Genomic DNA, 24,610 nt, shown 5'->3' on the forward strand with positions numbered 1-24,610 from the left:
ATAATTTAGCAATTAGAGTTGTGGCTCAGGGATGAAGAGGACTGGCAGCTTAATGTTCCAGGGTATAGATGCTACAGGAAGGATTGGCAAGGGAGCAAGAGAGGAAAAGGGAATGATGTTTTTGATTAGAGATAATATTACAGTTGTATTTAGGGAGGATATTCCTGGGGAAGTTACTTGGGTGGAACTGAAATATAAGAAAGGGATAATCTCCTTATTGGGATTTTACTATAGACCTCCTTTCTCCTCTCTTCTCTCCTCCCCCCCCCCCCCCCCCCCCCCCGAATAGTCAGCAGAAAATTGAGAAATAAATTTGTAAGGAGATCTGTTATCTGTAAGAATAGTAATAAGGTGGCAATGATAGGGGATTTTAATTTTGCAAACATGGACTCGAATTGCCATAGTTTAAGGGGTTGGATGGAGAGAAGTTTAAGTGCATACAAGAAAATTTTCTTGTACAGTATGTGCATGTACTTACTAGAGAAGATAGAAAACTTGAACTACCCTTGGGTAATAAGGCAGGGCAGGGACTGTCTTAGTGGGAGAGCACTTTGGGGACAGTGACCATAATTCTATTATCTTAAAAACAGTGATAGAAAAGGAAAGACCGGATCTAAAAGTAATGCTCTAAATTGGAGCAAGGCCAATTTTGGCGATTTTAGGCAAGAACTTTCACAAGTTGATTGGGGGCAGAAGTTTAAAGGGAGGGCGGGAAAATGGGAAGCCTTCAGAAATGAGGTAACAATAATCTAGAGACAGTATGTTCCTGTTAAGGTGAAGGGTAAGGTTGGTGGGTATAGGGAATGCTAGATGAATAGAGAAATTGAGGTTTTGGTCAAGAATAAGAATGAAGCATGTGTCAGGCAGAAATAGAGTAATTCCCTAGAAGAGCATAAAAGCAGCAGGAGTACATTTAAGAGGGAAATCAGGAGGGCAAAAAAGGGACAGGAGATGGCTTTGGCAAATATGTTTAAGGAGAATCAAAAGAGATTCTGCACATACATTAGGACAAAAGGGTAACTAGGAGAGAGTAGGGCCCCTTAAAAATCAGCAAGACTGCTAGTATGTGAAACCACAGGAGATGGGGGAGACACTAAATGAGTATTTTGCATCAGTGTTTACTGTGGAGAAGGATATGGAAGATAGAGAATGTGAGGAAATAAATAACGACATCTTGAAAGATGTCCACATTACAGAGGTGATGGTGCTGGATGTCTTAAAATGTATGAAGGTGGATTAATCCTTGGGACCTAATCAGATGTACCCTAGAACTCTAGGGAAGAGATTGTTGGGCCCCTTGCTGAGGTATTTGTATCACTGATAGCTACAGGTGAGCTGGCAGCAGACTGTAGGTTAGCTAACTTGTTGCCACTATTTAAGAAAGGTGGTAAAGAAAAGCCAGGGAACTATAAACTGGTGAGTTTGATACTGGTGGTGGGCAAGTTGTTAGGAGGGAATCCTGAGGAACAGGATTTAAATGTATTTGGAATGGAAATGTCTGATTAGAAATAAATTAAAAATCACAAAACCAGGTTACAGTCCAACAGGTTTGTTTGAAAGTACTAGCTTTAGAGCACCACTTTGCCAAAGCAGCAGCACTCCAAAAGCTAGTACTTCCAAATAAACCTGTTGGACTGTACCCTGGTGATGTGAGTTTTAAACTTTGTCCACCCCAGTGTAACACAGACACCACCTCATTATGATTAGGAATACTAAACTTTGGGGTGGCACGGTGGCTCAGTGGTTAGCACTGCTGCCTCACAACGCCAGGGACCCGGGTTCGATTCAGGCCTTGGACGACTGTGCATGGAGTTTGCACATTCTCCAGTGTCTGCATGGGTTTCCTCCAGGTACTCCAGTTTCCTCCCACAGTCCAAAGATGTGCAGGTTAGGTGAATTGCTCAAGTTAAACTGCCCATAGTGTTAGGTGCATTAGTCAGGGGCAAATGTAGGGAAATGAGTCTGGGTGGGTTTCTCTTCGGAGGGTCGGTGTGGACTTGTTGGGCTGAAGGGCCTGTTTCCCCACTGCAGGGAATGTAGTATAATCTAATCAACATGGTTTGAGAGTGGGAAATTGTGTCTCACTAACTTGATTGAGTTTTTTTTCAAGAAGTAATGAAGAGGATTCATGTGGGCAGAGTGGTGAACGTGATCTATATGGACTTCAGTAAGGCATTTGACAAGGTTCCTCATGGGACACTGGTTAGCAAGGTTAGATTACATAGGAGAGAGGGAGAACTAGCCATTTGGATACAGAACTGGCTTGAAGGGAGAAGACAAAAGGTGGTACTGGAAGGTTGCTTTTCAGACTGGAGGCCTGTGACCAGCAGTGTGCCACAAGGATTGGTGCTTTTTGTCATTTATATAAATGATTTGGATGTGAATGTAGGAGATATGGTTAATAAGCTTGCAGATGACACTAAAATTGGAGGTGTAGTGGACATTGAAGAAGATTACCTTGGAGTACAACAGAATCTTGATCAGCTGGCCAATGGGGTGAAGAGTGGCAGATGGAGTTTAATTTAGATAAATGTGAGGTGCTGTATTTAGAAAAGCAAATCAGAGCAGGATTTATGCACTTAATGGTAAGGTTCTGGGGAGTGTTGCTGAACAAAGACCTTGAAGTGCAGATTCATAGTTCCTTGAAAGTGGAGTCACAGGTAAATAGGATAATGAAGGTGATGTTTGGTATGCTTTCCTTTATTGATCAGTGCATTGGGTACAGGAGTTGGGAGGTCATGTTGCAGCTGTACAGGGTATTGTTTGGCCACTTTGGAATACTACATGCAATTCTGGTCTCCCTGCTATAGGAATGACGTCTTGAAACTTGAAAGGTTCAGAAAAGATTTACAAGGATGTTGCTAGGGTTGGAGGGTTTGAGCTATAAGACAAGACAGAATAGACTGGGACTATTTTCCCTGGAGCATCAGAGGCTGAGGGGTGACTTTACGGAGGTTTATAAAATCATGAAGGGCATGGATAGGGTAAATAGGTAAGGTCTTTGCCCCAGGGTAGTGAAGTCCAAAACTAGAGGGTATAGGTTTAAGGTGAGAGGGGAAAGATATAAATGGGACTTAAAGTGCAACTGTTTCATGCAGAGGGTGGTGTGTGTATGGAATGAGCTGCCACAGGAAATGATGGATGCTGGTACAATCACAACATTTAAAAGGCATCTAAATAGGTACATGAATAAGAAAGGTTTAGAGGAATTTGAGCCAAATGAGATTTGATTTATTTAGGATATCTGGTTGACTTGGACAAGGTGGACTGAAGGGTCTGTTTCCCTGCTGTGTATCTCTATAATTCTGAGATATGCAGTCTACAAAAAGATATGGACAGGTTCAATGAGTGGACAAAGATGTGGCAAATACAGTATAATGTGGAAAACTATGTAACTGTGCGTTTTGGTAGGAAGAATAAAGGTATATTACCTAAATGTTAAGAGATTACAGAGCTCGGAGATGCCGAGGGATCTGTGTTATTGTGCATGAATCACAAAACGTTGGTACACAGGAATAGCAAATAATTAGGAAGGATAACAATATTAGTCATTTTTTGTCATTTACATAAATGATTTTGGATGCGAGCATAAAAGGTACAGTTAGTAAATTTGCCAATGACATCAAAATTGCAGATGTAGTGGACAGCGAAGAAGGTTACCTCAGATTACAACAGGATCTTGACCATCTGGGTCAATGGGCTGAGAAGTCGCAGATGGAGTTTAATTCAGATAAATGTGAGGTGCTGCATTTTGGGAAAGCCAATCTTAGCAGGACTTATACACTTAATGGTAAGGTCCTAGGGAGTGTTGCTGAACAAAGAGACCTTGGAGTGCAAGTTCATAGCTCCTTGAAAGTGGAGTCGCAGGTAGATAGGATAGTGAAGGTGGCGTTTGGTATGCTTTCCTTTATTGGTCAGAGTATTGAGTACAGGAGTTGGGAGGTCATGTTGCAGCTGTACAGGACATTGGTTAGGCCACTGTTGGAATATTGCGTGCAATTCTGGTCTCCTTCCTCTCGGAAAGATGTTGTGAAACTTGAAAGGGTTCAGAAAAGATCTACAAGGATGTTGCCAGGGTTGGAGAATTTGAGCTAGAGGGAGAGGCTGAACAAGCTGGGGCTGTTTTCCCTGGAGCATTGGAGGCTGAGGAGCATTAGATTTACTAAATTATATGAGGGGCATGGATAGGATAAATAGGCAAAGTCTTTTCCCTGGGGTTGGAGTCCAGAACTAGAGGGCATAGGCTTAGGGTGAGAGGGGAAAGATATAAAAGAGACCTAAGGGGCAACTTTTTCACGCAGAGGGTGGTACTTGTATGGAATGAGCGGCCAGAGGATGTGGTGGAGGCTGGTACAATTGCAACATTTAAGAGGCATTTGGATGGGTATATGAATAGGAAGGGTTTGGAGGGATATGGGCTGGGTGCTGACAGGTGGGACTAGATTGGGTTGGGATATCTGGTCGGCATGGACAGGTTGGACCAAAGATGTTTCCATGCTGTACATCTCTATGACTCTATTATTATTATTTATCATGAGGGCAAATTGAAACAGATGGAAGGATGTTTTCTTTCAGTTAGTTACAGGAGAATGGTAAAACCATATAGAAAATAGAATAGAACATTATAGCGCAGTACAGGACCTTTCGGCATCAGATGTTGCGCCAATCTGTGGAATCAATCTGAAGTCCATCTAACCTACACTATCCCATTCTCGTCCATATGCCTATCCAATGACCATTTAAATGCCCTTAAAGTTGGCGAGTCTACTTCTGTTGCATGCAGTGTGTTCCATGCCCCTACTATTCTGAGTAAAGTAACTATCTCTGACATCTGTTCTATATCTATCGCCCCTCGATTTAAAGCCATGTGTCCTTGTGCTAGCCATTCGAGGAAAATGCTCTCATTGTCCAGCCTATCTGACCTGCTGGTAATATGTCTCAATTAAGTTGCCTTTCCAACTACTTCTCTCGAATGAAAACAGCCTCAAGTCCCTCAGCCTTTCCTCATAAGACCTTCCCTCCATAACAGGCAACATCCCAGTAAATCTTTTCTGAACCCTTTCCAAAGCTTCCACATCCATTCTTTAATGCGGTGAGCAGAACCATACGCAATACTCCAAATGTGGCCACACCAGACTTTTGTACAGCTGCAGCATGATCCCATGGTTCCCAAACTCAGTCCCTCTATCAGTAAAAGCTAACACGCCATATGCCTTTTTAACAACCCTGTCAACCTGGGTGACAACTTTCAAGGATCTGCGTACCTGGACACAGAGATCTCTCTGCTCGTCTACATTACCAAGAACCTTACCATTAGCCCAGTACTCTGCATTCCTGTTACTCCTTCCAAAGTGAATCACCTCACACTTTTTCACATTAAATTCCATTTGCACCCATCAGCCCAGCTCTGCAGCTTAACTATGCCTCTCTAATCCACATCCTTTGTCACTATCCACAATTCTACTAACTTTATAGTGGCATCCGCAAATTTACTAACCCATCCTCTGTGCCCTCATCCAGATAATTTATATAAATGACAAACAACAGGGGACCCAAAACAGATCCTTGTGGTATATCACTAGTAACTGAACTCCAAGATGAACATTTCCCATCAACCACCATCCTCTGTCTTTTTTCAGCTAGCCAATTTCTAATCCAAACTGCTAAATTTCCCTCCATCCCATGCCTCTGTATTTTGTGCAGTATCCTACTATGGGGAACCTTATTAAACGCCTTACTGAAATCCGGATACACCACATCAACCGCTTTACCCTCATCTATCTGTTTAGTCACTTTTCTCCAAATAAGGTTTGTGAGGCATGACCTAAATCTTCACAAAACCGTGTTGACTTTCCCTGATCAACTTATTCCTTTCTACTTTATTATAAATCCTATCTTTTATAACCTTTTGCAACCCTTTCCCCACAACCAAAGAAAGGCTCACACAGGTCTATAATTTCCAGGGTTGTCTCTACTCCCCTTCTTGAACAAGGGAACAGTATTTGCTATCCTCCAGTCTTCTGGCACTATTCCTGTAGACAATGATGACATAAAGATCAAAGCCAAATGCTCTGCAATCTCCCTCCTAGCTTCTCAGAGAATCCTAGGATAAATCTCATCTGATTTAGCAATTCTGGAAAGTGTAAAAATAGATAACACCATCTCCTTGTGAACCTCAATCCCATCTCATCTACTTCCTGCAGTAACATGGAAACTCTCCCTAATCTCCAGCATTCAACTGGAGGAGCACATCAGTCTACTACAGACCCAGAAAATAGCACAGTCTTACTCTAAAAATACTGTTCCAAGCTAGCCTAGCACCTGTGTTTTTATATTTTAAGTTTATTCAAAAGATGGATCTCAATAACAACATGTAATCAAAGTAAAGCCCACTGTACTCTCTATTGTAGATTTACAAAAGAAAAGCAGTATGAACATACTTTGAAAAGCCACTTAAGTGCTCCCCTGCTGTGAGTTCCACACAGATTTCACCAAGGTCAGCTGTGAATTTCGCTGTTTTTGTTTCTTAGAATGAACTGATGTCCAGAGATACAGAACAACCTTTGTTATCTGAACATCGATGATCTGAATTTCGGATTATCTGAACAAGATCACAAGTACCTATAATACAGATCACCTGTGAAGAATTTTACAAACTCTGTGAATAGTGGGTTGACTGTAAAATATTTGGTCGCCTTCACAAGTTTCTGAAATTGTTTTCTCTCAATGCCTGAAATAATTTCAATCCCTCTGCCCCACCCTTGATTATTATTTTCAACTAATTTTGAAGCTATTTGACTCCTTGTCTTTCAGAGCTCTGGTCGCTGGTTAAACCAAGTGGTGAACCATGAAAAGTGAAGTGTTGTTATTGGCATTTTTACATCTGTTAAAACTCTCTCTCGAATCTTCCATATTCTTCCCCCCATTCCAAACTCGAGGAAAACAAGTGTGTGTTATTTCTTGCGATGCACTTTCAATGACTCCCCCTCCATGGTTCAATTTCCATTTCATTCCCTGGTGTTGCAATGGCTGTAAAGTGAGCATGTGCACTTATAGAGCAAATCGTACTGAGTTAGCACACATGAAAGTAAACAGGAGGAAAATATGACAGGAGGAAACATGAGGAAAACATTGCCCCCACTAAAAAAAACTGAGAGGATGGAAACTGAAGTCAGCGAAAAAGTTTTCCCCCTCTCTCTGTCATGTTCCCCCCTGTATTTTGTGCGCCTCTCTCTAAGGGCTCAGCAGTCGCTGAGGAGGGAGGGACAAAACTTGGTTAGTCTGGATAGTGGGACGACACCAAACAGAAATATGCCGGCTGCTGTCAAGGATCGGGATAAAACAGGAAAATGTCAGCAAAAAATTTCAGACTTCAGTCAAACTCTCGCCAAAAAGTGATTTTATTTGTCAAATATCATGAATTTTTAAGCAATATCCAGTGTTTGTACACATCTTATCAATTGAAATAAAAACTGTGTAAACTTGCTTTTTTATGTAATTATGTTCAGTATGGCTTCCTTTGTTTACAATCAGATCAGTTATCCGAACAAAATACTCCCCACCCGTCTCATTCAGATAATCAAGGTTGATTTGCACTTGAAAACAGTAAAGACAGCAGCTGTGCAGGTTACTACTGAGTCGAGACAGCAGTGTAGGTTTCTTTCTCTGTTTGAATCACTACCCTTTGTCTGTCTTCCTCCCTTTTAAAGTGCTGTTGTTTTAATAATCTTTTCCTCAAAGTTCCAAAACAATGCACCAGCTTATACAGCAGCTCTTACAGCCACAATTGTTTTCCCTTCCTCCATCTTGGATTACCCAGAATCCTCCTCTTCACAACTACCTATCTGTGTTATCAGCAAACTTGACGATCTTATTACACCTTGCCAACCTGAAAAAGACCCGTTTATGCCTATTTGCTGCTGCATGGTAGCCAGCCAGTCTTCTGTCCATGCCAATATACTATGCCCTATACTGATTTATTTTTTTTGCAGTCACCTTTTCACATGGGGCAGTTTAGGGTATGGAATGCGCTGACTGGAAATGTGATAGAAACAGATTCAATTGAGACGTACAGGAAGGAATTGGTTGACTGTTTGAATATAAATAATATGCATTGGGTATAGGGGAAAAAAGCAGGAAGATGGCAGAAGGTAAGGTACTGTTGCTAGTTTATTATTGATGGGCTGAATAGTCACCTTTCTGCACCAAACTACTACTATGGTTCTATGATACCTTTATCAAATGTCTCTTGGAAATCTAAATATAGTACATCACTGGTTCCCCTTTATCCACAGCGTGTTACTTTCTCAAAGCATTCCAATAAATTACTGAGGTATAATTTCCCTTTCGCAAACCCATAACAACTGTGCCTGATTACTTTTGAAGTATCCTGCTGTGGCTTCTTTGATAATAGCTTCTATCATTTTCTTGTGACAGATGTTAACAGTCATGTAGTTACTAACTTGCTGTCTCTCTCCATTTTTGAATAAAGGGGCTGCTTTCTATCTTCCAATCAAATGTGACCATCTCCAAATCTAGTAGTACTCAGACCCCTTGGCATCGTGGTAGCCCACAAACCCACCAAACACTAAAACAGCAGTTAATGAACTTGAAAGACCCTATACACTCAAGAAACAAAACTAATGTAATTTACAAAATACCATGCAAGAACTGTAACAACACTACATTGGACAAACAGGCAGAAAAGTAGCCACCAGGATACATGAACACCAACTAACCACAAAACGGCATGACCCACTGTCACTAATATCCTTACGTACAGATAAGGAAGGACACCACTTCGACTGGGACCACACAGACGCCACTTCTCCCATATCAGGTTTTGAGCCACGCATTCTTCATCTCAACAGATTTGCACTACACCAATGTGCAGGTGGCTCAGATCGTGATAACGAAATTATGATCTTTGATCTCGCCTCCTTAATTTGGTACCTACTTCCTTGTACTACCTTTGCAGAACCATCTCCTGTCTCCTGCTATGCAGTGGCCCTGACATGTTTGCTTATTCAACCTTCAGTCTTCACAAGATGAAGGAACCTCAGGTTTGTCAGGACAGATGCAAAGTCTGAGGCTGCTGTTCACTGGGTTCCCTAACCTGCCCCACTTGTAGTCAGATTTCTAGTCCCTAAACATTGAATACATCAGAGGAGCCTATGTTAAAAGCTGTAACTGTTGCCTGGTATAAAGGGTCCAAGTAACTTTCCTTTTGGAGAAGTTCTGTGATAATATTTCAGTTAAATCCCATCTGGTCTGTAAGTTGAGTTATTTTCAATCTTGTAAATGTAGTTATTCCTTTAATATGTTGGTTTATAAGGAGTCTGAAAGTGCTATCACAAAATTTACTCCATAAACTCCATTGATCAGAGTTCTCCTTATTTAGAATATCTTGCAGATGATTTCTACACTGGATTTCATGATTGACCTAAATAGTTAATAAATTGACCCTGTTGGCATTTCCTACAATCAAGTCTAGGATGATCTGCATTTGTGACTCTGCCTTCATTGTGTCTACTCGTAATTGGCCATATATTATGTTTTGAGCACATCTAATCATTTCGATGGGAATAATTTATCATGCTACATACAGGACTGAGGTTGACACAATCTATGAACTGTTGAATTCATTTCACTGGGGCCAGGATTGGACTCAGTTTTTATATTAGTAACTGCATCATACTGAATAAAAATTGACATTTTCAGTGTGCACTGGACTTCTCAGTAATCAGATGTAAATAACTTTTCACAAACCAGCGGGATGTTCTAGTTGTTAATCCTGCAATGAAATAATTGAGTGTATATTCAGTGTTGAATGTTGAACATACAAAAAACTTTGAAAATATATAATGAAAGTATATTTGAGGAAAACTATGTAATATTGAAGCTTGTTTTCTGTTTGCGCAGTAGCCTGGCAGTTTCTTAACCCTCCCAGTTTCATCAAAAATTGGGTATAGTAAGCTAACAATGCTTGCATCTTTTTTACAGTAATTAACAGCAACTTGTATCGACATAATAGCATTAACTTAGTAACTGCTTCACAAGAGCATGGTCAATCAAAATTTGAATTGAACCACGGGATAGTGAGACAGATAGCCAAAAGCTTGCACAAAGGTGAAGGTTCCAGGTGTAGCTTCAAAAGGGAGAGACAGGTGGAGAGATTTATTGAGAATTCCAGAGCTTTGAGCCGAGGCAATGACAAAACCTCATGACTCATGCAAGAGGCCAAAACTGGCCGACCATCCATTTTGTGTAGAAGCCTTGGTGATGGCTATCAGCTTTGGTTCAGTCCAAAGGAAACTTGCTGGCCTTGATGATTAAAAAGGTAAAGTCACTGTATACTTAACAGATGCCATCTCATTAAGAAGAAAACGATGATTAGTGGTGGTTTAACCTGAGGGTCACGATACCTCAGGTGAGACGAGAGGTTGAGAGGAAGAGTATGTCCATATAGTATGTCCAGTTCCCAATACTCGCTGGTTCCCTATGAAGTTCTGCTTGTTCTGGTTGATTTTTGCTGTCTCCCTATCATTAAAAGTGGTGTGCATCCCATACTTGTGCCAGTGTGTGACCTGAGAGACCTATACATCTAATAACGCAGCACTGCCTGGAGAGAGGAGGAAAGCTTATTCTTTGGATGAAATATTAATGTGAGCCAGCTAATGGATAGACATTTTTAAAAAAAATTTCAATTTCACTGGTCTGTTTGAAGTTGAGCATCTTTTTACAAAATCGTCCTGTCTGGGCAAGTTACAATGCACCTCTGTGGCTATCCCACCCTGAAGTGGGATTTGAAGCCTGAGGTGGAACACTATTATTGCACCACAATACTCTTTTGAAGTTAGGCTGTAGTAATTGTATGACCGATATCTAATTGGATGCAGGTGGAAGGGTAGTAACTGGGGCTTCACTCAGATTGTGGTTGAATTAGGATGCACCAGTTTATAGTGTTTCACTTTCATAAATGTCAGATGGAGCACAGATTAACTGCAATGTCATCCTCTTATCAACTACTTTTCTGGAATATAAGGAGCAGAAAAGTTCTCTAATACTATGGCCAATGTTTATCTCGCAATCAACTTCACAAAAACATTTGATTTAGTCAATAATTAATCATTGTTTGTGGAACAATGCAGTTTGTAAATTGGATGCTGTATTTTCTATATTACAACAATGATTACATTTCAAAAGTACTTAATAGGTTGTGATTTGAATGTCCTGAGGTTGTAAAATGTACTAGATACATGATGGTTGTTGTGAGCGTAACCTAGCAATGAAGTGATAATTACAGAGGCACATGGTGCAACCGATCATTGTAATTGCTCTGTATGAGATTTCTCCTCCCCCTACCCCCCCCAAAAAAACACAAAAGAAAGTTGCATATTTTACTGCATTGGCATCAGTCTGGTGGCATCCAGTATGTGTGAATTTTGCTTACTTGATGTCCACTGGTCATAGCTAGGCATACTTCCACATGGCTTTGGTTTTCTTGAGTTTTATTTAATCGCTCAGTTGATGCAAATATGGCTTGCTGCCCAATTGCTTTGTGTGAGGTGTTTGCACAAGCTGATTAATGGCTGTGACGTTCGGATAGGTTTCTCGCAGTCTGTAACTTTATCATTGCTTAGTTGATTGGGAGTAAATTCCATGTGCAGGGTGCATGTGAGCTTAAAGCTGCAAGTAAGCAAAGATCTGACTGCAACAAACACTGTAGAAACTCAGCAGATCTGGCAGCATCTGTGGAGAGAAAGAGAGCTAACAGTTTGAATCTGGTCTGATTCTTCTGACCGCAGCTAGTTTTAATCCTGATGAACAGTGAGATTTAACACGGAAAATGGAGGCTGTCTTAATGGCTCAGCTAGTTCGGACAGTAAGTAAATGATTTTGTTTGTGCTTTATTTCTCTTGGGGCATGGGCTCAGCAAGCTGGGTTTGCTGTTTTCTCTCTGAAGATTGCTGCTTTAGGAAGAGAAAAGTGTTGGAAACTCAGGTCAGTCAGTATTTATAGAGGCAATTGGATGTTTTGGAGTAGACACTTCACAACTCGAAATAAAATCTAGAGAAAGGGGCAAAGACATGTTAGGAAGGAAAGAAATGTTTGAATAGAAAATGCGTGATGTTTAAATGGCTGAAATGATATCATTGAGATAGAGAAACTGGATTTGTGCGGGAAATGGAACTTTCGAACAAATGAGTTGAGAAAGAGGGTTAGGCAGATTAAAAGAGATGAGGAAAAGATTGGTGAATAAGATTGCAGGCTTCAGCAAACTTGGACTAAAATCATGAGGTTGCAAACTGCTGCACTGCCTAGTGTTCCAACTGGGGGTGCCCATCCCAAATGCTGGTCTGTTTCTATTCCCTTTTCACACTAGGCATGGAATCAGACCAGCTGTTTTTGACACTAACTACTAGAGACCAAATAGGGACCAAGTGGGAACCAAAGTTATATTTGACATTCTAAGCCAGTGTTCAAGCTTTTTAACATGCATTGTTTCCCATCTTTTAAACAACCATCTCATGGAACAATGTTGAAGATCAGCGCTGCAGTGAAAAGTGGAAATAAGTGATTGGGGATCTTTGGGTCAGTTGTGGAAAGAACAGTTTTAGACAAAACCGTCAGCTGATCTGCATTTAGTTTCCCCACTTTAGTGGTGATTGCACTGTGAGCAATAGTTATAGCAGAATGGGCTGAAACATGGATCTTGGCTTCATTGAAAGATGAATTGTGTGTGGAAGGGAAGTGATGCTGTGACTGCTATAGTTAGCCTATTTACATGGTTGCAACCTCTGTGCATCTCTAGGGTCTTGCATGTAGTTTGGTGACTTTGCTGAATCTGTAACCTTCTTTATTCATTTATGCGATGTCGCTGGCTAGTCAGCATTTATTGCCCGTTTCTAGTTGCTCTTGAGAAGGTGATGGTCAGCTGCTTTCTTGAATTGCTGCAGTCCACCTGCTATGGGTTGATCCACAATGCCATTAGTGAGGGAATTCCAGGATTTTGACCGTGTGACAGTGAAGGAACAGAAGCCAAAGTGACAGGGAGGAAGAACAAGAAATAGAATAAAAACATAATAGCCAGTGCAGAGCTACAGGAGCAGTCCTGTAACTAGTGTGGAAATTATGTTTCAGTTAAAAGCTGTAGTCAGATTTCATCTGGAATGTGGTCAGGTATGGCCGCTAAAGCTAATGAATTGAATATTAATTTTGGAATAGCATAGATTCACCAGAGAAATGAAGCTCGAAAGAGTTAAATTACACTTAAAGGCTGTGTTAGACTGGGCTTCTAAAATGTAGGTGTAATCTCATTGAGGTAATAGTAATCATTAACAAGTTGAGATGGATTGATGAAAGCTATTGCCTCTTGGAATAGTTCAGAACAAATTGCAGTAGCCCTCACATTAGTGCTAGATCATTCAAGATGATGTTAGGATACATTCTTACCTCAAAATCAAGAGCTCCAAATCTTCCCCCTAAAACCCAAGAGACTGAAGATCAGTTTTTAAAAAAAAATGTAGTGTTGCAAAACTAATAAGTAAATGGAGTTAAAATCCTGATTGACCATGATTTAACTAATTACAGTAGTGCTAAAGACTTGAGGGACTGAATGGCTACCTCTTGTTATTGTTGTTATTATTAATAATAATAATAATATTATCAGAAACAAAGAATCCCTCTGATTTGTCAATGTGTTGAGCTTTGAATTTGTTGAATCCAAGCATTAGTAGAGTCTCTGATTCTGTCTGCATTTAGGCCAGTCACTTGATGATTACACTGCACATCCTATTTTGATGGTTGTGGTGGAACTATCTGTCCCTCTTGCATGAAGAGGTTGCAGCTGGCCCTGAGCCAGTCACCTAGCATCTCGGAATTTGGATTTAAATGCAAATACAGGCTGAGCAAATCTTGTGGGGGTTAGGGTTGTGCTGCATTTTACACTATAAAGGTTAATATCCTTGGTGTGCAGCTAGGTCAGTGAGTGATGCTCTGTCTGTTTGGCAATGTTTAAAAATGTCATTTGAACTGATTTGTTTTGGTTGGTTAATCGCACATTTAATGTAGAAAATCCCTGTCTGAAATACATACACCGTCACAGCCTAGTTTGCCCCCTCTCCCCACCATCTCTAAACCATTATAGTCTGGTGGTGCCAGCTGCAAGCTATTGTGCCCATTCTCTCTGACTGCTCAGCAAACTCCTGTTTCTATCATGTGTCAGCAGGAACCTGCTGAGGTCAGCTGCAGTGGTGAAAATTCCTGTATTCTTTAGCCCTTTAACTCCACCTTTTTGACCTATTATCAGTTTTTAAAATTATTCAGTCACAAGGTGGATATTTATTGCCCAGCCCTAATTCCCCAGAGGGCTGTTAGGAGTCGAACACTGGTTAGCACTGCTGCCTCACAGCGCCAGAGACCCGGGTTCAATTCCCACTTCAGGCAACTGTCTGAGTGGAGGTTGCACATTCTCCCCGTGTCTGCGTGGGTTTCCTCTGGGTGCTCCGGTTTCCTCCCACAGTCCAAAGCTGTGCAGGTCAGGAGAGTTGGCCATGCTAAATTGTCCATAGTGTTAGGTGAAGGGGTAAATGTAGCGGAATGAGTATGGGTGGGTTGCTCTTCAGAGGGTTGGTGTGCACTTGTTGGGCCGAAGGGCCTGTTTCCACACTGTTAGTAATCTAATGCCACTCTCAGTTCAGAATGACGTAGGCCTGACCAGTTGAGGATGGCTGTTTCTTTCCATTTTAAAAAGAAAATCATCAGTAATCCATTAGGGTTTCCTGACCATCGACAATGGTTTCATGAGCATCATTCGACTCTTTAATTCCAGATTTTTATTGAATTCAACCCCCACCATCTGCCATGGTGAAATTTGAACCCAGGTCCCCAGGATATTACTGAAGTTTCTTAATTAGTAGTCCAGCAATAAGGCCAAGTCCAGTACTTTCCAGTCCCCTCTACTGCTAAAACCTTAAAGCATCCCATCATTAAGTATTGATTTGCTTTCCCAATGTTCAGCAACTCAAACTGTCCTAAGCCTCATTTAATGCAACACTGATTCACCTAAGATATAAAGCTGAGCGACTATCACCTCCATCTTTGACAAACCGCACTGGGCCCTTGTGTCTGATGAACTCTTCCTTGCTGTCCACTCCAATGGATTGTTTCTTGTTCCCATCTTTCTCTGAACTTTCATATGTGCCAGTTTTCTGGAGTTCTTGTACGAAAATGCTGTTATGAGGCTCAACATCACCCAGAAAACCCCTCTGCCCAGTCAGGCCTTCAGAAGATTTCTTTATAATCCCCATTGTAATCTTCTTTGACCTCCTTGTTAGTGTTGTGGTGTTATGTTACATGCGGGCTCAGTGGTTAGCACTGCTGCCCTCGCGTCAAGGACCCAGGTTCTACTTCAGCCTCAGGTGACTGTCTGGGTGGACTTTGCACATTCTCCCGTGTCTGCATGGGCTTCCTTCGGGTGCTTCAGATTCCTCCCGTAATCCAAAAATGTGCAGATTAGATGAATTGGCCCATAGTGTCTTGGGATATGTAGACTAATGCATGGGAAATGCAGGGTTACAGGGGTGGTTCTGGGTGGGATGCTCTTTGGAGGGTCGGTGTGGACTCAGAGCTGAATGGCCTGCTTCCATGCTGTGGGGGTTCTATAATTCTATATTAAAATTAAACCAGGTTAGCAACTTTGTGACTTTTCCACAAAGTAATACAGGCATGATGAAATGAATAATGGTAACAGTCTATCTACATTCTGTGGAATGTGTGGCTTAATTCTGAGTTTAGTTCAATTTGAGTAAGTTTGAGTCTGTTTATTGAGGAGCGTTGATAAATTTATTCATATGTACTCTGAGTTTGTTGCAGGTCAAGTCAAATTCTGATTTATGTAAAAATGACTAATTCACAGAGGCAGAGTGCCCTTTTTAATAATTTGGATGAAATTTAGTCTGTAATCCTCAATAGACAAATTAGATTTCTGGAACTTCAGGTTTCACATCTATGGAGGGAGCAACAGAGTTGATATTTCAGGCCTGTGACTGACCCTTCATTGAAGGAAAGGGCATAAATCTGTAATATTAACTCTTTCTCTCTTTGCAGTTGCTGCCAGACTTGCTAGATATTTTCAGCACTTTTCATTGTTTAGATTTCCAGTATCTGAAACATTTTGCTTCAGGAGCTTTCAGTGGTCACTGACTTTCACTAGAGATCGCAATAAATCTGTTTACAGACTTTGAATAAAAAAGCTTGTTCTATGAAAGCTGAAAAATGTGTTGCTGGAAAAGCGCAGCAGGTCAGGCAGCATTCAAGGAGCAGGAGAATCGACGTTTCAGGCATAAGCCCTTCTTCAGGAATGAGGAGGGTGTGCCAAGCAGGCTAAGATAAAAGGTAGGGAGGAGGGACTTGGGGGAGGGGCATTGGGAATGCAATAGGTGGAAGGAGGTTAAGGTGAGGGTGATAGGCCGGAGAGGGGGTGGAGGGCGGAGAGGTCAGGAAGAAGATTGCAGGTCAAGAAGGCGGTGCTGAGTCCGAGGATTGGGACTGAGATAAGGTGGGGGTCGGGGAAATGAAGCTGGAGAAATCTACACTCATCTGCATGCAAGGGATGAATCCAGATTTCTCCAGCTTCCTCCTCCTAACCGCGGAAGAGGGGCAGGCAGTCGGCTTTAACGACCCCTTCCACGGCCCGCTGCCTGGACTTGTTTATGGCCAGGAGCAGACCCACGAGGAGGTCTTCAGACCTGCCCTCCCTCCTCCCGTACCGGGTTCCCGAAGATCAGGAGCGTGGGACTGAAGTGCAACCAAAAGCAGAGGAGGAACTTTTTAAGAAAATCAAAAAGGGAGTGCAAACACCCCCACCCAATATACACGTGGTCCACGGACTCCACAGCGCCACAGAACAAGCGGTTGGGCTGGGAGTCCGTGACCCACCGCAATCTGCGGTTGCAGGGGACTGCTCCGTGCAGCACCCTCCACCCCAGATCCCTGAGAGAAAGGGGGAGGACTCCCTCCACTGGGGATCCCCACTGCCCAGTGGCAAAGACACTTCTGTTTATTTTTTTAATTTTTTTTCTGTGCAGGTGTGAGACACAGTGAACACTTCTGTTTTTATCTGTTACCAGGGATCCCTGATTGGACCAGATTAACAGCCCCAATCAAATAACTCTTTTATGCTGAGGTCTACCTGGCTGATCTCATCACAACTGCTACACCTCTGTTGCAAATGTCCAACTTTATATAAACTGAATATGTTTGTAATTTTAATTTGTTTTCTTTTCTCTGCAGGGAGCAGTGACTGAGGTTCAGTTTGGACCAATGAAGATCCACCAGGATCCCATTCAGGTGTGAAGAGTGCAGTGGAATATGCTTCTGAAGTTGCGATCTGGCTCAATCCCTGAGCTTTGTTTAGAACAAATTAGCCTGAAATATTATGGAAAGAATTTGCAGAATAACATTAGCAAGTGCACTAATGCTGACTGCAAGTTTATATTTAAAGAATTTAATAATCCAGATTGGTTAGATATAAATGATTATTGTATAGTATCCGTAATTAGCAGTCCATAATTTCTTCTAGTCTTTTATACAAAGATAGTATATGTTGATTGTTGTAATCAATGCGTTCCAACTAAAATCAGTTTTGAGGTTAAAAAGTGTAAAGTTTATTTTATTTGAGATTGAGTGGATTGTTTCCTCCTGCATTAAAATCACCTGGACAAAAGGGACTTTATTTTTGACTTTAATGTGGAGGCTCAGTAAGTTTATTGCGATTGAGTTGAGCTTCCGTTTGAAAATGCAGGGATTGGAAAGCAGGATGCTTGTGTTGGGGACAGTACATCTTGCTGTTTTCTGCACAACTTATTTTCAGATATTTGTGTCCAGATATCGAGACATCCCACTGAACTTTGATAGTTCTGGAGCTCACCCTGGGTATTGTGCCTGTGAGATCCATGAATGATTATCTTTGAGGAAGTTCAGCTCCGTTTACCTAAGCTCAGAAGGATACAAATAAGACATAAAGAATGGCTTCTTAAGAGTAGCAAAAGTGAGATGCAGCTAAAAGTTGGTCACATTTTTATGTATTATAAAATGTAAAAATACAATAGATTCCAACATCTTAAATGCCAAGAAGAAACTGTAGTACGTGAAATGGACCCTTGAGCCGACCCTTCATTCTCATCAGGATTACCATTTATCTCAACTCTGCTTTATAACCACAATAGGTTTAGGGTTTACCTTTTTATAATATTAGTGTGATGTGACTGCAAGGCCAGAATTAATTGCTTTCCCTGATTACCTTTGCAAAAATGGGGAGTTTCCAATTTAAAAAATGGTCCAGTGAGAAAGCAGATGATACTTTAAAGTCAGGGAGAAGTGGGCCTTGGAATGAATACTATTTCCTGCACAGTCCTCTCCAAGTGAGTGTATGTTTGGAAGGTGCTGCTGAAAGAGACTTCGCAAACAACTGCTGGTCACCTTGTATATGGGACACTGTAGCAGTTATGTGCTGGTGGTGGAGGAAATGAATGTTTCATGTGCTGACTGGTGAGCTTCTTGCATGCTGTTGGAGCTGTACTTATCCAAGCAAGTGGAGAATATTCCATCACACTCCTGACTTGTGCCTTGTAGATGATGGACTAGCTTTGGAAGATGCAGTGTAAGTTACTTGATGCAGGATCCCAACATCTGACCTGTTCTTGAAGCCAACATTTCAAATGGCTAGTTCATTGGGAGTAACCTGCCTCAGAGCCAGGTGACCTGGGTTCAAGTCCCATATATTGCAGAGGTTTGTCATAACTTTTCTGAGCAGGTAGATTTAGAACCAGTTCAGTTTCTGGTCACTGCTAACACTTGGGGTGTTGCAAGTGGGAATTCAGCAACAGTAATGATATTGAATGTTTATGGGAGTCAGGTTCCATTATTTTGCTAATATAATCACTGTCTCTGTGACACAAATATACTTTGATTCCCTGAGAATCCAAAACACTATTGGTTTTGACTTGAGGATCCATACACTTCAGGGGAAACTAATTTCCAAAAAACAAAATCTGAGCAAAGAAATTTTTCAGCAGAATAAGAAATGGTTGACTATTCATTTTTGAGACTTGGGAAAAGAGTTTCAGATTCTCCAGCAGGGGGAAATTGAATGATCTCCCAGTATTTACTTTTGTCATCTTTCGTGCTTCATTGAGACCACCTCATTCTCCTGAGCTGTCAAGAGTATAGCCTTATTCTACGTCAATCTCTTCTCATTAGACAGCGCTCTCATCCTGGTGATAAGTCTAATAAACCTTTTTTTACATTATATCGCAGGCAAGTATATCCTGCTTGCATGTGGAAACCAAAACCATGCAAATATTAGGAACAGGGAAACTAGTAATGAATGCCAAGAAATTGGGTGTTCAACCCAATATGGGTTACAGTGTTAGGGTACAGCAGGTTTCTGTGAGATCAGAATGGAAGTGTGGGTGTGGTTGCCTGTCACCCCTCTGCAATTGGCTCTTATTAAAGTGCAGGGTATCTGATAGTATTCTCTCTTACCAACTAATGTTGATATCCTTGAAGCTATGTGTGCCATCCAAGGTCACTGCTATAAGAAAGAGTTCATAACGTCTGGCTGGGGACATTGAGTTAAGGAATGGCCTGGATCTCCAAGGCACCCCCACCCCTGCGATGCAACCTCCAACAACCCTCCACCTCCCAGCATGGCTCAGTAATGTGCAGAGGGTCTGTCTTCCTGCATTAAAGCTTTGTTTTGAGTAGATGGCGGTTGTGTTAAAAATTGGCTCCCTCCAATTCTGTGAAGTTTGGTGCTGTCTTGTTTCAGCTCCAATGAGGGATTCCAACATTCTACCTGAAGTTCAACATGGGTACATGACCAGGACTTCAGATTCTTGGGTCCTGTGATTTTGCAAATATTGCAATAATATGACTGCTATCTATTACCAATGGGGGGAAAAAGAAAAGAATTGATTCAGGTGTACTTCACTTTAATGTCTGATGTAGTAACTCAACTGTCGCTGCTATAGATTGAATGATCTGGACCATACATTTCTTCCTGCTGAATGTATGGTTATCACTTGTTCAACGTTGTGAATAGTGTTAAATGCAGAACTGCAGGCTTAAATGTCCCAGTCATTCAGCAATTGATTTTAACTGTCTCAGCTTCTTAAAATATTTAACAACTGAAAGCTGCTACATCAGGCTGGTACTTAGCAGTTCAGTTTTAGAAGTTGAACTCATTTTACATAAAATATTTGCTGTTGTCTTGACTAAATAGAAGGGTAGTGGGTTATTTACCTGTGGGTCACATGGAATTTGATCTGAACAGGAGTGTTATGGCTTAGTTTAGTTTTGCAGGATCTGGTTATATACGGCCTTTGTACAGGTATTTAAGATCAGATCACCTTTTTGGGATGACAATTTGCGTTCACATGGCCAGGTTACTTCAACATTTCGGTCAGGTTGTAGTTGTATTTTCGGTAAAAGATGAATTGCTCAACTTGAACTCAAACCACATGTGAAAGTTTTGAAACTCAGCCAAGTTATGTTCCTGATAATGGTCTTCTATTCATCTGATTTATCTGGCGTGAGCTAGAGATTTTTGGCTTTGTTGATCAGGCTTTAAATGTGGAGATTTAAGTGAGACTAGCATTTACATACAACCAGGCGACACTTGCAACAAACTTTAAAGTAATAATGTAAAAGTGAGAATTGGTGCTTTGTACAATTGCTGGAAGGTATCCCTGCATGTTGCAAAACAGACTTAAAGCTCTGACGCCATCCCATTCTGCTGTTCTCAGAGTTGTTTTGAACTTGATGAAGAAAGCAGAACACAGTGAATGGGAACAGTACATTAACTCCTTCACTGGATCTGGCTGCTGGAAGACCTGAGCAAACGTTATTCTGAGTTGCCAGAAAAATGTGAAACTTTTAAAGCCTCAATTGTTTTGTGGGTCTGAATTTGATAATTCAGTGTAAACTTGTGACACTTTTAAAATAAAAACACAGAAAATAAATTTAATGTTTAAATACTTGCAACAAATCTACTCTTCTCTCCAAGATCAACCAAAGTACTTTATTATGAATGCTTTTCTCTTCTCCAGGTACTTCTAGTGTTTGCCAAGGAAGATAGCCAGAGTACTGGATTCTGGTGGGCATGTGACAGGGCGGGGTACAAGTGCAATGTGGCACAGACGCCAGAGGCTGCACTGGAATGTTTCTTAGACAAGAATCATGAGATCATCATCATAGATCATAGACATTCCACATACTTTGATGCAGAGGCACTATGTCGGTGAGTTGCTGCACTGTTTCAATTGATTCATCACTGTGCCCAGTAAGTTACATGATGGTGATGCCAGCTATCAGATTCTGTTTCACCTACTAAAGCAAAATAATGTGGATGATGGAAATCTAAAATGGCAATAAAAATGCTGCAAATTTAACACTAATGAATGGTAATCAAACTGAAATGTTAACTGTTTCTCTCTCCACCTGCTGAGAGTACTTCCAGTGTTTTCAGTTTTTGACTTGTATTTGATTTCCTGCTGAGTAGCTTCCTCGAGTTTTTGTGTTAGATGTTATATGTATCAACAAGCAGCTAGAGAAATAATTTCATCTCTTTGAGAAATCTCTTCATTTGAATAATGCAACAGGTGAAGAGAAAGCTAACAAACGTTGGATATGTACATCAGTCCTCTGGGAACTGAAATGAGAGAAGACCATGTACACTTGATGAACTGACTTTAAATCTCTATGCAGTAATTAATCTCCCCCTTTTCAGAGAGAAATGGAACATGTTTCTCGAATATTTGTCTCTGTTTAATGAGATGAATGATGGGCTGTGACTGTCGCCAGTACATGACAAATACTTGAAGACCATATTCATGGTATTGAACATCATCTGTGAACGCCGCACTTTCTTTGGAATCATTCTGCAGCCACACATCCACCATGCGTTTGGTTCTGATTCTGAATAAATTGTTGAGTTCCAGATACCAGAATGTTATTGCTTGAAAGTACTTCTGTTTTAAATTTTAAAATTTAAATTCACTTTGGTATTTCTTAAAGCCTGTAATGATTCTTAGTACATTTTACTCTGTTGTTAGAATGAAATGTTTCCCAAAACTGAAACTTTTATCTGCTGGAATACAGGAAAACACTCACTTTTCACCAGATGTGTAATGCTGGTTCACCTTTTCATAACCTTTTTAACTGATGTAGCTGATCTTTGTGTGTGTATGTGTACATATTCATGTAAGTCTGAGAGAGAGAGAGATGAGTCTTGAAAGGCGAGGTTGGTGTGCTTGATATGAAAATCTTTCTGGCTTTTTGTGCATTGATCAAGTTTCCCTAGAATTAAGTAATAGTACTATTCTATTGATCAGTGGACCATGATTCTGTTCATTTATACACTGTTTCTGTTGTTTATGATGGTAAAGTAATTGTGTTCATTGCTTGTAGATCCATCAGAGCAATAAAATCAGCGGAAAATGCTGTCATTGTTGCTGTTGCAAAACGACCGTAAGTACTTTAATTTTTGAAAAACAGCTGAAAGAAAGGCATCCTTCATTAAAGTAACTGGTTCAGACTTTGTAGCTAAGGCGATGGTATAAAGTCTTAATGCTCCGTAAGGTTGGAACAGTACAATTTGGAGATGACCGTTTAACCCATTATTCAATTGCTGTCTCTTTGAACAGGTTTAGTTACATTCTTTTTCTCAAAGCCCTGCAATTTTTTTGTTTACTCAATTCTTCTTTGAAATTTAAGATGGAAAATACTTCCATCACTCGCTCACGCATTCCAAAATATTCTAACATGCTTTTTCTTCATTTCATGCAGTACATTTATTGATTACATTAATCTAAAGCCTCTGGTTAGTAGCTCTTTCCTATTGAAAACTAGTTTCTCCTGACTCTAGTTATCAAACCCCTTTTGAATTTGAATATCACTATCAATCCTTAGTGTACAGATCACTATCAGTAATGACATTGTTGGACAGAGTGTGAACTAGAAAATTAAAGGAACATGTAATAGAAGGTAATGTAATACTTCTGGACAATTTTAATCTTCATGCAAGCTTGACAGACCAAACTGACACAAGTAACTTTCAAAGTGAGTTCATGGAACATATTCAGATCTCATTTGTAGAATAATGTGCAGTTCTGACAGAGACTGCTCCACAGGTCACAACCTGAAATAAAAATAATCGTCCTTCCAGTTACCAATATGATTTAAATCTAAATACCTGACAACTAAATACCTTATCTCTACCAGGTTTGAACAGCCAGATTTCTTAAATCTGATCAGATTTAATCAGATTTCTTAAACATAATTAAGTCGGTTATCAAAACAAAACTTATTAAATAATGATGCAATTGGTTAGCATATACACAGTCAGTGATACAGAAGAATAAATGCTTATCCTTCTAAATATCTGCCAGTCATATGCAAATATGTGCACACTTCAGGAGAAAAGTTAAAAATGTTCGGATTTCTGTGCAAAGATTTGTTTTCTGAAAAGGGAGAAAAAATCTGACCAGTGTTATACTTGAAGGTCAGAAGATAAAGTGTAGAATGTTGCTCAAATCCATTAATCTGATGTTTTGGCATGTTTGGTCAAATCATGATATTTGTATGAAGTCATGTAGACACAGGTTGCTCAGGCAATACCATCTTAAGGTTTTCTTTCAAGCATTCTCTCAAAATATCCAAAGGTTTCATTCTGAACTGATATTAAGGGTTTTGTTTTCAGAAAGAGAGATCAGCTAGATAGCTTGATCTTAGCAACTGAACCAGATAAATCAAGAATACCTCCAAGCCAGTCACTGTTCCAGACCAGCCTCAGCAGAGTCTACAGCAAAGTAGGTAGTTACCACCTGCCATTCTCTTTCCAGGAAGCCTTGTTTAAACAAAAATCTCCAGCATCCATAATGAGGTTTCAGTGACTTCTTTTAAAGAAATCACCCAGTCATTTCCACAAAATTTGATATGAAATAATTTTACCAGACTCCTTCAAACTTTAAGTATTCCAATCAGTGTTAAAAATAAAAAGTTTTCATAACCATGTCAGAAAGTAAACTGGGGTTTGGCTATTTTATCTAGAATTAAGTAATTCTGCAGATAGTATTCTTTTGAAGTAAAGGACATGGTGGTCCTAATATGGTCAAATTTGAGAACTCATGCTTATATCCAAACTAGGGTCTTTAATTTAAATAAAGCCTGTTGATGAATATGTGAGACAGGTTGGCTGAGGCATTTGGTAAATTCTCAACGTGTATGCATTTCCTTGAGGAATAAAAACTTAACTGGAAAAGGAGTTCGCCTGTGGCTAGAGAATTTACTGATGGTATTACGTTATCAGAGCATGAGTGCAATGTTGCCAGTTGGGAGTTGTAGGTCTGAGGGTTGGAGGATGTTTAAAAAATGGGCAAAGAATTACCAAGATATGGATAAAGATAGAGAAGATATAATACAACAGTAAAGTGAGCAAGTAATGTGAAAGCTGTTTACACTACTTTTAACAAGTATTTGTCCACTAAAAGAAGTAATTAGCCATAGAAAAAAGGAGTTTGTTGGGTGTAAAAGCATGAGAAATTGC

The 24,610-nt window shown here is 40.4% G+C and overlaps 1 protein-coding gene across 1 annotated transcript in view; it reads left to right on the forward strand.

Annotated features, from left to right (window-relative positions):
* pde8a (phosphodiesterase 8A) overlaps positions 1–24,610 on the forward strand; it is a 138,992-nt gene that overhangs the window by 40,779 nt on the left and 73,603 nt on the right. The window contains 3 exon segments of the mRNA XM_087981200.1: positions 17,296–17,352; positions 21,114–21,304; positions 22,474–22,533. Of these exon segments, the coding sequence (XP_087837326.1) occupies positions 17,296–17,352; positions 21,114–21,304; positions 22,474–22,533 (308 nt within the window).

This window comes from Chiloscyllium plagiosum, unplaced genomic scaffold (assembly GCF_037043375.1).
Source record: "Chiloscyllium plagiosum isolate Xiang-an unplaced genomic scaffold, Cpla_swu_hap1 HiC_scaffold_39, whole genome shotgun sequence".
NCBI classification, from domain to species: Eukaryota; Metazoa; Chordata; class Chondrichthyes; order Orectolobiformes; family Hemiscylliidae; genus Chiloscyllium; species Chiloscyllium plagiosum.